The sequence below is a fragment of the Natator depressus genome, chromosome 1, assembly GCF_965152275.1.
Source record: "Natator depressus isolate rNatDep1 chromosome 1, rNatDep2.hap1, whole genome shotgun sequence".
NCBI classification, from domain to species: Eukaryota; Metazoa; Chordata; order Testudines; family Cheloniidae; genus Natator; species Natator depressus.
In genome coordinates, this window is record NC_134234.1 from 301254137 (window position 1) to 301269922 (window position 15786).

General features: G+C 41.3%; 1 protein-coding gene across 4 annotated transcripts in view; it reads left to right on the top strand.

Moving 5' to 3' along the window:
- CAV1 (caveolin 1) overlaps positions 1-11934 on the top strand; it is a 28855-nt gene extending 16921 nt beyond the window's left edge. For all 4 annotated transcript variants that reach the window (XM_074942291.1, XM_074942294.1, XM_074942293.1 and 1 more), the window contains exon 3: positions 9795-11934. In XM_074942291.1, the coding sequence (XP_074798392.1) occupies positions 9795-10136 (342 nt within the window). In that variant the 3' untranslated portion in view covers positions 10137-11934. The remainder of the gene's footprint in view (positions 1-9794) is intronic.
- The last annotated feature ends 3852 nt before the right edge of the window (positions 11935-15786 follow it).

Genomic DNA, 15786 nt, shown 5'->3' on the forward strand with positions numbered 1-15786 from the left:
TGCAGTGTGGCTATGGTCATTTTGAGACTATAGGCATCTTTGCTTGAACTGAATTGTTTTTAAAGGAAGTTGAGTAAATGGAAAAATTTAAATGATAAGCTGAGCACAATAGGGAAAGATCTTATCTGCTTCCTGCTATATGCTTGTTACTAGTCTTGTAAGGACACAATATAATCTAGCAAAAATATTGGGTTTTATTTAATGTGAGGAAAAACTTGCCGTAAAACAGCACAGTGCCGGCATTAAAATCAGCCTCAACATTTCACATTAGACATGTTTTAAAAATATAAATAACCCCTTTTTATGGCTATATAGAAATATATTCATGCATGTACATTGCTCATTAAGCACCTGGCTTTTGATCAGGCCCCGCAGCCCAGGAGAGCATTTAAGCCCATGATTTCAGTGGGCCCATTCATGTGCTTGAAGTGAAGCACATACTTAGGTGCTTTGTTAGATCGGGGGCTTAAGGGTTCAATTCTGAAAGGGGCTGAGTGCTTCCATAAGGAGCTGAACACCCTCCCACTGACTTCAGTGGAAACAGAGGGCTTTTAGCACTTCATCGTGGCGCTCAGCACCTTGCTAGTTCACGCTGAAACTGAGCATCAGTGGCGTATGTAAATTGGATCGTTTGTGACCACCCGCAGTAGTGCTCCAAAAACATGGCAGTGGTTTTTTGGGCATGCATCGTCATACCTGCAGAAATGTTGGCTGGATTGAAACCTCTGTGAAAATGTGGCCTTTAGGTATCCTTCGTTATCTTCCCAGCCAACACAACATGGTAAAGTTTGCTTTGCAATAGGTGATGTCTCAAAGAACAAACTTTCAAAAGGGGCAGCAATGATAGCTGGAGGTTTGGGATTGGAATTTGTAGGAAACACCCCACAACTCCACAGCTTTTGATATATAACTCACTCTTGCACCCATCTCTCTTTTCTCATATAAAGAGTGCACATTTCTTCGTTGAGTAGGCTGCTCCTTTGGAACAATAACTCTTATCTCAGACACTGTAATTAATAGAGGTTTTCTTTAAACAAACCTTGAAAGAGTAGACAAGTTCTTCATATCATTTGCCTCCTTGCAAATAAATCTCTGTTCAAACGGACTTAACTCACGGATAAACTAGTTTAAAAAACACCTCCAGGGCAAATGAAACTGCAGTATTTTTCATAGCAAAACCTAACAAAAGCTACAAGCAATGCAAAAACTGGCTTTACCAAACTGAATAGTAGGAAACAAAGAACTGCTGAGGTCAGGAAATGTATTGTAGACATAGAACAGAAGTTGGTAATGTTTAAAAATCTTTGGCCTAAACAGAAGGTTATTTTGAGTTATTAGCATCCTTTAATTGGTCAAAGCCCATTTCCTTACCTTGTGTCCATAATTTAACATGCCTGTATTTTCATTAGCATTGCAGACGTGTCATGGCCATGTCAGGCTGTAGAATAACTAGTTCCCTGGTGTACATGTACTGCAGTGAGGGAGGCGTCTGCCTAAATCTGTGCCTGACTGCATGGAGCTGCAACAAGGTCTTTACAGGCCAACCTTCATTTGGTATATTTGACAAAAGTGGAACCCAAGTAAAGTTTATCTTATCCTCACAAGCCAGTGAGTTTCCCTACTAAAAGCTAATGGGAACCTTTGCTGTATCTCTCTGCCCTAATGTCCATATTTCTGGCCACTTCACTCCTATTTTTACACGGCTTGGTTCACTTTGGCTCTTGTTATCAGTCTGATGACACTCAGCATCACAGAGTGTTACTGGACTGATAACCAGAGGGGAAAGCTAAGAGACATGAACATGCTGTGGGAGAGGCAGGAAGAGTGATGTAGTCAGAAGAATGGAAATGACAATAGAACCTAGAAATGAGGATAACAAAATGCATAGGTTGCATAGTGCATATTCTGCTTGTACAGGGTTGATCCCTATGCTAGGGGCAGAATCTGCTCCTCACAGGAGGCATCAGGGTGATTGTTATGACTAAGGCTCCGTGTTAGTCTTGGCGGTCAGGTCACAGATTTTGAGACTTTCCATGACCACCTGAGCAGCTCGGGCAGCCCCCAGGCCAGGCGCACCAGCTTTTGCTGGGGCTGTCTCGGGCTCCCTGCGCTCCCCCTCCCCCGCCCACAGCAGGTGTTTGGGTGTGGGGGGGCGGGCTCAGGGCTGGGGATTGGGGTGCCGGGCGGTGCTTACCTGGGGCAGGGGGGCTCCCCAGAAGGACAACAGGAACTCCCCTCCCTCAGCTCCTAGCTCCAAGTGCTGGCTCCGCCCGCAGGCACTGCCCCCGCAGTTCCCATTGGCCACGGTTGCCAGCCAACGGGAGCTGCAGAACCCAGCACCCACAACGCCCCCCCCCGCCCCGGGTCATGCTCGTCCCCTCCCCAAGTACCCGTGGTACCCCCCAGGCTGTCCCCCACCCAGCACCCACAGTGCCCCCAGGGCCGCTCCCCTGAGCCGCCTCCCCCACCAAGTTTTAGTCAGGGGTATACAGTAAAAGTCCTGGACAGGTCACAGGCTGTGAATTTTTTTTTATTGCCCGTGATCTGTCCATGACTTTTATTAAAAATACCCATGACTGAAATGCAGCCTTAGTTATGATCCACTCCCTGATCCTTTGGGCTGATCTGTGCTGGCTGCACTGTGACGTAGAGCACCCTTGGGGCTGCTTTATCTTATGCCAGCTGGCATAACTCCTAAATGAACATATAGCAGCTGAGAATTGGTGGAGTCCAGCTATGCTCCCTTAATAATAATACTTCCTTTCTCCTACACTTTGCCTGTCTTGTCTATTTAGACCGTAACCTGCAAGAACTGTCTCATCCGATGTGATTGTACAGCACTTAACACACTAAAGCTCCAGTCTTAGCTGAGACCTTCTAATCACTTATGTAATTTCACTGTGTTTGTGCCATGAACAGACTGATCGCTACATTTATGAATACTGTACATGCCTGAAAGTCTCCTAATTTGCCATGCTGCTCATTGGTCTTTTCACTCTCAGGAGTCAGGTTAACATCACTACTTAATCACTGTGGAGCAGCTTGGGACTTGTGGCCAGTAGAAAAGTGAAAAGGGAAGATGTGGCAATGGGACATTGACTACAATTCATATGAGATGGTGTATTCAGTATTGTGCAGTATAATCTAAAATTGATATAAAAGTTCCCACGTTTGTTAAAGTTAGTCTAGAACAGTAATCCCTCCCTGATTGTTGGTGGCATGAACTAATAATTGTTTAGCCTCTCACGCACATAACGGTTCCTGTGTACTTTTAGGACATTTGTGTGTGACTTGAGCTGTGCCACCGTGGCATAGCAAGTACCATGATTCCATGACATCATCTTCATCTCTTACACTTGGAAAAGGAATGTCTGCCAAGAAAAGAAATATGGCCTGATTCTCCTCTCCTCAGGAGTCACTCCACAGAAGTCTGTACAGTTAGGCTAGTGTTGTAAGATGAGCAGTTACCGAGACTCAGGCCTAGAGAGAACATTCACTCGACTTTTCAGCCTGAAAAGCAATGCGATTGCTTTGGAGTCATATTTTTAAAATAAATATTTCACCATTGTAATGAATTATATATAAATACACCTGAGCACATGGGTGATTCTAATAATTTACTTTAACAGCTCTGTGAGTTCCATATAAACATATAGTTTCTTTTTTTGGGTGCCAAAAAGATAGTCTGTTGTTAACAAAAAGGTTATGCTTGACTACCGGTAAGTTAAAGATGCAGCCTCAGAAGGGCTAAAGGGCTTCAATGCAAAGTTAGTTTCCCAGTAAGATTTAATGTTTCTACTATGAGCCAGTTGAAAAAAATAAATTCTCCTGTAAAACAGCCAGCCTGTACAAACTCAATCCTGCGGTCCTTCTGGATGTGTGAAAAGACTTTTGGCCTAATCCTAAAAACCCTTTATGCACAGGATGACCACTGAACTAATTTGAGGAGCAATTTGACTCATTGCGGAAGCAAATAAATGTATGTTGCTGAATACATTTTATGTTTCACCAACGTTAGCATAATGTGATACAAAAGTGAATGTTGATGACAGTTTTCATGTGCTTAACTAGAAAAATCCTTGTATAGTTTGGGGAAAGAGTTACTATAACCTAAAGCTTGTTATCTTAACTATTGCAGAAATGTCTTTTTTTAACAACATGTTTTTATGTTCATGAATGAGGCAATATACACACTGCATAGATTCACACTCATATGTTCCACGCCCGGTTAGGAAGGTTGGCTCTAGAAATCAGTGTTGCAGGTCTTAGAATCATCTAAATTCCAGCACATGGCTCACTAAACTCCAAGCTTTCTACTGAAACTGAAATATAATATCCAGACCCTGTCCTAATGGAAATGAGGCTTTTTTTCACTTCTGCATGTATACATTTTTTTTGTAATGTATTTGACCGGATTCAACACCACCTGACAGTTCATGTTAGCTAAACAATGTCACAACACATCAAGCAAGGATTACTTTTCTTAACATATGTTACTAGATTTTGGTTAACTTGTACTTGCAAATTCACAGATTTATTTTATAGGCCAACGTGCTGCACAAAAGTATTCAGCATCATTTATTAAAGTCCAAAAGTATAAACCATTCAATCCTAACAAAGCTTTAATGGAAATACAGAGAAATTGGAGTATATTTATTTCTTTGAAGTCACTCACAAGATTGCCAGCATAGCAATATGTTTCATTCATTACAGTTAAAAAAATTTCCATTTTTCTATCTTTGCTCATTGATGGTATTGAACTTGGATGACTGTAGAACTTTACAGGAGAAAAGCCTCTAGTTTTCTAAAGTGATTTCACAGGGAGTTATTTTCTAATATGAGTTAAAACATTTTTAATGCATTTATATGAGCTACAAAACCATACACTGTTTCTAATTCTTATTTGAAGAAAAGACATTTGCCAATCCTAGCTTTTAAAGTTGATATTTTTATTATTACTATATTTTAAATTAGGTTGAGTTACATTTTACAAACTCCTTATACATTTCTGGCTCTGCACAGCTCCTACAAAAAATACAGAGTTGTGTCTCCATTGCACGTATAACACGTTTTCCTAACGGAAGACTGATTCCATGGATGAAACCTTGGCCTCTTTGAAGTCAGGAGGAGTTTTGCCATGGACATCAATGAGGCCAGACTGTCACCCTATATGCTGTTGTATTGGTTAGAAAACTTGCTTTCATTTGGTGAAATCATTCTTTTAGAGAAGTACCAAAAATCACTTTTGTGCTATTAGAGCCTTCTTCAGAGTGGCAGATGATCAAACAAGTATCATTATAGCTTGCTATTTGCAGAACCAGGGAGAAGAATTAGGCTGGGAATGGAAACTTGCAAGTAGCCCGGGCTGGGGAGAAGTCTTAGGCTTAGTAACACACCAAATTAAGCTAAAATGATATTATCCATCCTTAACTGACACTACACCAGGAAGTTGTATCCATTTAAACAAATTGATTTAGAAACTGATTTAAACTATTGGAATTTCAGAGTGAAACCCTGGCTCCACTCAAATGAATGGCAAAACTCACATTGATTTCAGTGGGGACAGGATTTCACCATCTGTGTGTAGACCAGCTGTTGGTTTGAGGATTAGACAGTGTTATTTTGGAATTTTTGAATAAAATGAGATCCTCCATGGTGGTGACATGGCAGCTAATGACTCTACAGCAAGTGTGTGGCTTGTATCTGGAGCTGGGTGGAGACTGCACAAATTTACAGGGATTTACATCCAGTGTCAGAAATCAGAGCTATGCAGTTTCAAGCCAAACACGTTCCCAATATTGCAATAAGAGGTGGTCTCCATGGAAATACAATTTTAGCTGCTTATCCATTTATGTACGTGATTTGTCATCTTTACAGGTATTACAGAAGAGGTTAATGATTACATTCCCTATCCCATAAGGTGTTAAAAATATCAGACTCCATAAACATAGGGTAGAGTAGGATGCTGCTGAGAATTGCATAATTAACAAATGTGCTGTGCCTTAGAAAAGCACATTAAAGAACCATTGCTGTGTGTGTGGCATATTGAGCCTGATCCAGTAAACCCATACTCTTGGCAGCAGTCTCATTTGTATCAGCTCCTATGAGTGTATTGTTCTTTCCACCAATATATATAATTGTTTTAATTTCTTGCCGTGGAATACTATTGTGATGTTCATTTTTCCTGTTGACCTACTCTGCTTGGTTATGTTGGCCACGCTAAATATCCTGTGCAGTGGATTATATCAAACACATGTTTAGCTTGTGTGACATGGGGCTGAACTATTATGTCTCAACATGTTTCTGTTAATATTGTAATGGAAATGTTATGACAATTAAGCTTCCTGGATATTTTGGCATTTCAACAGAGACCTGTAAAATATGCACCCTTTATTGTAGCACTTCCTTCAGGTGAGTTTTTGCACAGGTTGGCTATAATAGTCAAAACTATGAAATGTGTACGAAAGGGTATTTCTTCTAAATATTAATATATGAGCCTGGCCAGGTATCTTACCAACAGAGTGTCAACCCATGATCCGTATGGGCAAGAACCAGACTACAATGTAAAGATGTTCCTAATGATTAACTCAAACTGAGAACCCCCTGACACTTCCAGAATTAAAGAGATGCATCATCGGGTGCTGTTATAAATATGGCATATTAACAACTATTTATGTTTGGTTTTAAAGCACAAGTTTAAAGAACTGTCATCCCCACACACTGACTGTAAAAATTCAATAAGAGTTCTAAGGGTGGTATTAGAAAATTCAGTCAAGAGTGCTTGTCTTTAAGTTAGACGACTGCATGATGTGGCACGAATGGATGTAATCACTATAGATGGCTACATACTTATTTTTTTAGGAGAGCTCCCAGAAGGTTGTGCTGGGCACTCAACACATTGAAGATGCCATACTATGTCTCACAATTTTCCCCTCTCAGATACTTTGAATATGAGGGGGCTAAGATTGAAACCTGTGGCACTCCACACCAATAGGTCCTTGGGAGGAAGGAGCAGCTCTATGTCTCCTTTTCATCAGGCCCAGACAGACAGAATCATTTTCCTGCTATCCTAGGTTCTGATCCAGCTCCTACTGATTTCAGTAGGAGCTGGATCACTCCCTTAGAATCTGGTGGAGAGACAGGTAAATCTGAATGAAAGCCAGATAGATCTCTTAGGCTCACTTTGGGTAAGATAAATGTGATGCATGTTGGAGCGGGAAACATTTTGTAGAATTTGCATAGACCGTGGCTGCTATTTCTATTGAAGGCATCTGTCCACCTATTGTCACAATGCTTTTGCCATCTCAGGACCTTTAGTAGATTCCTCTACTCCCAGAAGGTCAGAAAAATCATTGTCTTCCTCAACTGACTGAGACACTTCATCCTTTCCCTTGAGTTGCAAACCTCACTATAATCGTCCATGTCTTTATCGTTATAAGATTGGACTGTTGTATTACACTTTATCAGGGAATAGTCAGAAGGCCCATTAGAAGCTTCTACTCCTCTAAAATGTGGTTTCCCATCTTCAGAGCAGAGCAGACTAGTGAGAGCATATTGCATCTGTGGTCCATCATATCCACTAGCTGCCAGTTTTCTGCTGGGTGAAATGTAAGGTGCTGGTTACTACCTATAAAGCCCTAAAAGTTCTAGAACCCTGTTATCACAAAGGCCAGCTGTCCCTCTGTTCCCCATCACAATGCCAACATTTAACAGAAATTCTTTCCCTGCCTATCAAGGGTGAATGGGCTCTGGAACTAAATGTTCCCAGCAGATGTTCCTCATTTCTAGAATTCACTCCTATCAGAAGTGAGCTGGAGCCTGGCCACTTTCAGAACATGATGTAAGCTGAATCTCATTAATCACGTCCTCCACAAATTGCAGGTTCTGGAATCCCAAGATATATGGTTTACCAGTTGGTCTTCCCCACCTTTCAAGAAGTTGGCTTGGTTACCAGAGGGGTGATTAGGTGTGTGCATCACATGACTGGAGAAATATTGTTTGCTCTTGATTTAAGCTACATAAAATGTATCTAGATCCTGAATACCTCAAATACATCTAATAAAATAATAATTTATATCTAGAGTTTCTGGTTTTCAATTTACATTGAGCTGTCAACATTTTACAAACTATTAAATTGCTGTCACCTTGGAATGTGAAAATGACTGCCTGATTCAAATGAACCAGAAGAAGTCCCTGTTGCACTGTTGAAGTCTGAAGTTTGGTTTCATGGTAACATATATGTCACAATGTGAAGTGGCTAGAATTTAAGGGTCCAGTCATTCAAGAGGCAGAACATGCAACATGATCCTGTTGATTACAGTAGGAATTGAAGACAATCAGCACCTTTCAGGTTAAACCCTTACATGATCAGGAGGTATGAAAATGTTGGGTTGATATTTAATGGCTTAAATTTGTTTTTCTCAATATTTGCTCCTCTATAATTGATTTTATAGGAAATAAATGAGGGAAAGATGCACTTTTATTTGAAAAGCTTTTATTGGGGTTTTTAACCTTATTCTATTAAATTAAAATAGATTTTCTGAATGCACTAAAATTGTCTAAATAAATGACTTGTAATAATTTCACATAACCACATAATACTCCACTCACAGTGCTTTAGGAAAGCAACTATTTTCTTACAAAAATTTAGACTTTTAAATTCATAGTATTCAATTTTTCATTCTAAGAAAATTTTCTTCTTTAACAACCAGATAAGCCCAGTGTCAAAAGAGCTGTTTCTCATTAGAATTCAAAGAAAATTACACAAAACGTATCATAACTCTTTAACATCAATACTTTGTCACTTTCATAAACCCAACAATAACTTGTTTCACTATTAAGAGGGGCCTCAAGAGACAGGACAGAAATTCACTGTCTAGTGTGAGTAAGTCTAAAATTATTTACATATTCTAAATGCTTTTGCAAAATGGGAGGGTTTGCATGTAAATCTTTACTACTGTTTATAAGCCATTCATTCTACCGTATTGCATATTGTGATTTTGCAATGCAGAACTGCTGCTCCTCTTTTTAATACTAGTTTTCTCTTCCAGAGCATTGCATATTTACGTTAGAATATATGGAGCCTAATCTTGATCTCACTTCCCTGATCATATAAATTAGGAGAAACCCCAGACACGGCTATGAAGTTTCACTGTTGTAAGTGGAAAGCAGATGCTTGTCTGCTGTATCTTCTTCTGTCCTTCAAGGATTGGTTCACAGTCAGATAGCAGCATTTCTCTACAGTGCAATTCTCCTTATATCCTTTGGAGGCCTGAGAATGGTGTCCCCATTTGTTCTTCTTTTTTGCTCCTTCCTTTGGGGTCCATGACCCAATAACCCTGTGTCCAGCATAGGAGGAAACTCCAGGCCAGGAATCTGAGCTTCCATTCCAGTTACATGAACAGATCTGCTAGCCACAATTAGCAGAGGCTCGTTTTATATTTTAGACACACTTACATGCAGATGCTTCACACAGTCCACAAGACTGTTCCATGCAATTCGGAGACTAAAGTCCTGATTCAGCAAATTACTTAAGCAGGTGCTTGACTTTAATGACATGAGTAACCCTATCTTTAGTCAGCAAAAACGTAAGTACATGCTTAATGTACATATGTGCTTAAGTGTCTAAATCTATGGGACTTGCATGCTCAAAATTAAACACATGCTTAAATGTTTTGTTGAATCGAGGCCATAATGAGTAGATCACTGTTAAGACAAAGGGTATTTGGAATCCACACATCTGTGTCAGTTTTGAATATCTGTCTAACCTGTTTTTGTGTCCTCTTTGCCTTCAGATTGATTTTGAAGGTGTCATTGCTGAACCTGATGGAACACACAGTTTTGATGGGATTTGGAAGGCCAGCTTCACCACCTTCACTGTGACAAAATACTGGTTTTATCGCTTACTGTCGGCAATCTTTGGCATTCCTCTGGCTCTCATCTGGGGTATTTACTTTGCCATTTTGTCATTCTTACACATCTGGGCAGTGGTGCCATGCATAAGAAGCTACTTGATTGAGATCCAATGCATCAGCCGGGTCTATTCTATCTGCATCCACACGTTCTGCGACCGATTATTCGAGGCCATCGGCAAAATGTTCAGCACTATCCGGGCAACAGTACGAAAAGAAATATAAGTGATGCTTCAAGGACAGCTCTCTGTCTGGAGAGTCTTTTTGTGTGCCAATTTCAAGGCTCCTAAATCAATCTGCAGTAACCGCTGGTGAATATACTGGCCCAAAACAAAGAATCATGTGTTCGGTTTTCATTACTAATATTTATCCCTACTGGATTTTTTTTTCACTCTGCATTTTTCAAACTGATCTTGAATTGCTACTCTCCCATTCCAGCCGCATATCATTTTGCTGACCATTTGATAAACATATTGATGTGCTTTTGTTGGGGGATTTTTTAGCCCTCCATTCATTCCTTGCAAGATACATTCACAATGATATAATAAAGAACTGCAAAAATGCTTTCCAACACTGTCATGCCATTCATTTTATTGTGGGCAAACAGTATAAAGCTATTGCAGCAGAATGAACCTGACAAGTTGGCAGGTTTTAAAAGAATGTTCTTTTTTCAATTGTATTGTCAGTTGACTACAGCCATTTACTGTAATGGTCAGATATGAAAAGACAGATATAAACAAATTACTTAACTAATATATGTTCTGAAAATCTAATGCCTTATCAGGTCAGAGACTTTGACACATAAAACGTTCCATGTCTGAATGCTGAATGTCCATAAAAAGCTACAGTTAATGCCTTCTTGTGTCATAGTAGCTATCCTGAAAGTTTGCTGCCAACTGTTTGTCAACCCTTCACTATAATTACAGAAGCAAACTGAAGATCAAAATTAAAAAATATTGTTTTTAAAATGTTTTTCTGGCAGTGACTTATGATATGTCTCTTAGCTAATATGTAGGTGTTCATCACACCAGTAAATATCACAAATGTGTCTGAGATGACACTGGCTTAAAAAATGAATAATCCAGGTGCGCCAAACTCATGCCGTATCATGCCAACTATGAGCTGTCTCTGAGAGAAGCCAGCTTTAAAAAACCTTCCTGTCAGCCGAGGTCAGCATGCTGTTAGCTCACAGATTAGTTTCAGGAGAATTCACGCTTTGCTGAGTCCAAACTAATCCATCACAAGAGATGCTTTAGAAACTCCACATTGTGTTCCACTTTTTTAGCTGAGCTGCAGCCATCAGGAAGTCTTAATGGAGGGTATTGTGTGAAACTGTCAAATGTTGCAAAGCACGAGCCCTTGAAAATAAAGCATTTGCAACATATTATGCTGTTACCCATGGGAGCCTTTGACCTTACAGTGATGTTACTGAGTTCAGAGGACGTCCTCATAAGGTTTGCATGAAGCATTTGAACCCTTAAAACCTGAAATGCACATAAAGTTGTCTGGTATCATCAAAGCTTTCTGCCTAATGCTTCATATGAATCAGGGATGCCTTCCATCTATTTCTGCCACAAGTGCATTTAAATCTGTTTGGAGGATGCAGCTGCTGCTTCTCTCTCTCTCTTTTTTATAGGCACATGCATTGCAAACCTATTAACTACTTTTGTTTTGCATTTAAAACAGACCCTGGTATGGGTAGAGTTTTATGGTTTTCCTATGTACAGAACTGAGAGTGTACTATTATAGAGATTTTGCAGTACTAAAAACAAGCAAGATTGTAAACAAGAAATATTTTATCTTGATATGACGAAAATCACTTTGAAAAGGCCTCCTTGTTTTATCATGTAAACTGTGTATCCTGAAAGATGTCTGTTCACTTAGACTTATTAGTCCCTAATCCAAATACATTGCTGATCCGAGACATTTACATTGCTATTATATGCTTACAGATTTAACTGCCACCTTTTTTTTATTTTGCATGTACTGCAAAGCCTACAATCTACGCAATAAAAAATGTTTAATGGTAGCTCCTGTCTGAATTTTTCTTTACCTAAAAAGCCATCTTCACAAATCTCACATCCGATGAAGTGAGCTGTAGCTCACGAAAGCTTATGCTCAAATAAATGTGTTAGTCTCTCAGGTGCCACAAGTACTCCTTTTCTTTTTGCGGATACAGACTAACACGGCTGCTACTCTGAAACCTGTCCGTAAGAAGCAAGACCAAACATCTCCTGAGTAAAAGTCAAATAAATCATGGAATGATTCTTGAGAAAGACCCTGTGAATAAACCTTGGGTGGTGACTCGGTGTTTGCTAGGAGTAGGTTTTCACAACAGTAAATTCTGTTTCCCTCACTGTTATACATTGACATTATTTAGCTAGTCAATAGTACACAGCACTGGGACTTGGGAGGTGTGGCTTCTAGTCCCAGCTCTGCTACTGGATGAGCTTAGGTAATTCACTTCACCTTCCCATTCCTCAGACATTGGGGTAATGATACCTGTAAAGTGCTTTGGAGCTGTTCTCATGAAAAGTGCTAGGTCAGAGCTAAGTATTATTGTATATTTCATTTGGCATAAAAGACATTGTGCCTGATCCTGCCACACTTGAGCTCCTTGGGAGTTCTGTCATTGACTTCAATGGGAACAATATTGGTCTTACCAATACCACTGTTTATCGTAACCATTTTTTGTATTGTAGATACTGTACTATGTACTGCATCTCTTATCCAGTCCTGAACTGACATAACATATGACAGGCTAATTCTTTCCTTCAGGTTTATTACTTGGTATCTGCCATCCTCTTACCATAATACAAACACGTGCTACAAATTAGGATATCACATTTTGAGCCCATAAATCTATTAGCTATGCTTTAAAGCACAAATTGCAAACATTAGCACAAGGTAAGTTCTCCTACATTCTGCACTCACAGGACAGTGTGTTCAATGATAATATAGTAAGCAATGCATTTAATTTCCCTGCAGTGTGAATGAAGAGAGCTTTTAAAACAGAGAACATTTTAAAATAAATTAAAGAATGAAATGTGGACCTGGAGCAGATGAATATATGGATGGTTTGTGCAGAAAACAGGATATCAATATTTAAAATGCCTGAAATGCTGTGTTATTTTTCCTTTGAAAGGGGCTTGATATACCTGGGACAAAAACATCCGTCCAACTTGTCCATCTGACAATGGCACATCAGCAAGAGGCTCCGGGGAACATGGGGATCTGACTTTCTCTTCCATCCTCTATAGCAACTCACTAGCTGGAGTTTATAGCAGGGAGGACTAGATGGGTATTACACTGCCGTGGCAGATTAGGCTCTTGCTGCAGAACAGGTTTCCAGCCATGCTGTTCAATAATGGCAGGGAACAGTCATGATAATGATTTAGCCTGGTTATAAAACGTGGTTATGGTCCACGCTAAACTACAAATTGGAACCATATTTATAACCATGGTGTCAGAAGATTGCCTGCCACAGCTATATTTGTAGCGTAGACAAGGCCTTACATTGCTAGGTTGGTACATTACTAAAGGGTCAGACTGCCCTATAGACTCAGATCCCAGATCCTCTGGTCCAAAAAGCTATGCTCAATGGGGATGAGAATAAAGGTGGCTTTAGGTCACCTTCATGTTCCCTGATCCCACAGCTTCTGGATGCAGGCCCAGTCCCCAGCATAAAACAAAGCAGACTGAAAGCTGCTCTATTTCATACAAGCTCCCAACTACCCTCAGGCCCTATTCTGGCAGCAGGGACCAGCGAGGTACAGGACTGCCACAGCCAGTAACTTTCTTTCTGGTCATATCCCTTAACCAGGAGTGGGGGCAGCCCTTCACCAGCTCTGTTCAAGAAGAACCCTTCTCTGGACAGTTAAATCAGGTGTAAGGCCGCTGTACATGCAAGGAGCAGCACAACGCAGCCTGAATGAACCAAAAGGTGGTGTGGGGGGGGGGGGGGCGTGTAAAACTTTCTGGCAATTGGCAGAATACAGACTATCTCCCCCACTTCCAGCAACCAGAGCTCCAGGTGCACACATTGCCAGAATTCCTGCTGGCAGGAAACCACAGATGAAAACAAGGTTCAGCAACTAAACGTAAAAAGAGTTAGCCCAGAAAATCAAAACCAAATGGTACGTTGCACAGGACGGACGTATTCTAAAGAGAGACTGAAGAATCAGTATGTAACTTAAAGGAAAGTCATAAACCGCAATAGAATTATACTGGGGGGGAAACGGTTCAAAACTTGTCAAGCCAACCACAAACCAAAGCATGCAAAAGCTGAATATAATGTGGGACAGTCCGAACAGCAGCTAGCCAGCCAAAGAAAGAGGCTGCAAACATAAAGACTGGTCCATTTGAGGGAGTAGACAACAACCAATAGTCCAGGAGTCAGGGGTGTGCACAAGGGAGGGGCAAGCAGGCAACCCCAATAATGGTCAGGGGCACAGAACTTCTCCAGCCCCAAGGCCGCAGAGGCAGGGAAGAGCAAGCTCCTGCCAGGACCAGTGCAGGGGAGAGGGTAGAGCGAGCTCCTGCCGGGGCCGGATGGGGAGGCAGGAGAGCAAGCTCCTTGTGGGGGCACAGCATGTGCCCCTCCAAAAGGGGTCAAATTTAAATTCCTCTGCAAACCCCTGCCAGGAGTCAAATTTGGGTCCAATGCAATGTTACTCAATTCAAGCACTGTATACAGCCGCAGCCCCACCCCTTGTCTCCAAATAGCTGGATTGTCACAGGACAGCACTGACTATTTCAGAAGAAAGAGACCAGTGCACCTGTGACTGGTTAGCTGCCTCCCAACTGAGGTTAAGGGAAGGGACCTGGGCCACATAAATGGGGAGAGACTGAGACAGTGGGATCAACCAGGAAAAGGGGCAGGTGAGAGCTGCCTGACAACAGCTGAAGAGAGTCAGAAGATGGACAGGTGAGTGCTTCCTGAGACCAGGAGAGTCAGGAAGGAGCAGTGGAGAATTACCTGAGGGAAAGAGTTGGAAGGAGGGCAGAAACCATGAGCAGCTGGTGCGGAGTTTGGAAGAAAGCTGTTGGTGACAACTGTCCAGTGCTGGGGACCTCCGATGAGCAGAAGGCTAGTGCAGTCGAGCTTGGTCATGCAAAGCTGAGCAGCAAGCAATAGGGTTGTTGTAGGAGGGTGGATCTCTGAGCAGGGGCAGCATCCCAAGAGGGGGAGTAGAACATTGCTGGAAGGGGAGCTCTTGTACTGCAGACCTGAGTGGAGGGTTGTAGGAAGACTGGTCTCTCTCTGGCAGGGAGGTCTGGAGAGTGGGGCCCTGCCTCTGGGGAAAAAGGGAGGGGCTTACACTGAGTGGAGGAAAGGGGAAACTAAGTTAGGTGCACCTGTTGTGCTGTGGTCTGCTGCAGGAGGTGGCCCCAGCCAGGAGCCAACTTGTGACATGGATAAATGTACTCAAATGATCAGCTGCAAAACAGGTCACAATGATGACATTTAAATTATTATAATTAAACTTCAGAATCAACATCCCACTGAAACGATTGCTGTCTCACACCTCTCCTGCTGCTGGCATTTCAGTCAGTCCCAGCATTGTTGAGACAGGATTACATCCAGTCAACATTTGGAAGGGTTTTTTTGCTAGCGTAACACCATATAGAAAGTGCACTTTGCAGAAACTGATGGGACCCCCAGAGAAGCTCCCAGTATGTCATCTCTACCATACACTCTTAGAAGTTTCCCTTTCTGTTGGAAACAATAATGGACAATTCACTGAAATTTCCAAGCAAAGATCCTTCCCAACCACTGGTACTGATCATGGATATAGCTAAAACAATAGATAAAAATATCAGTACCAACATGTTGCACAGAATCTTCCAACTCTCACTGTATCAGGTTATTGCA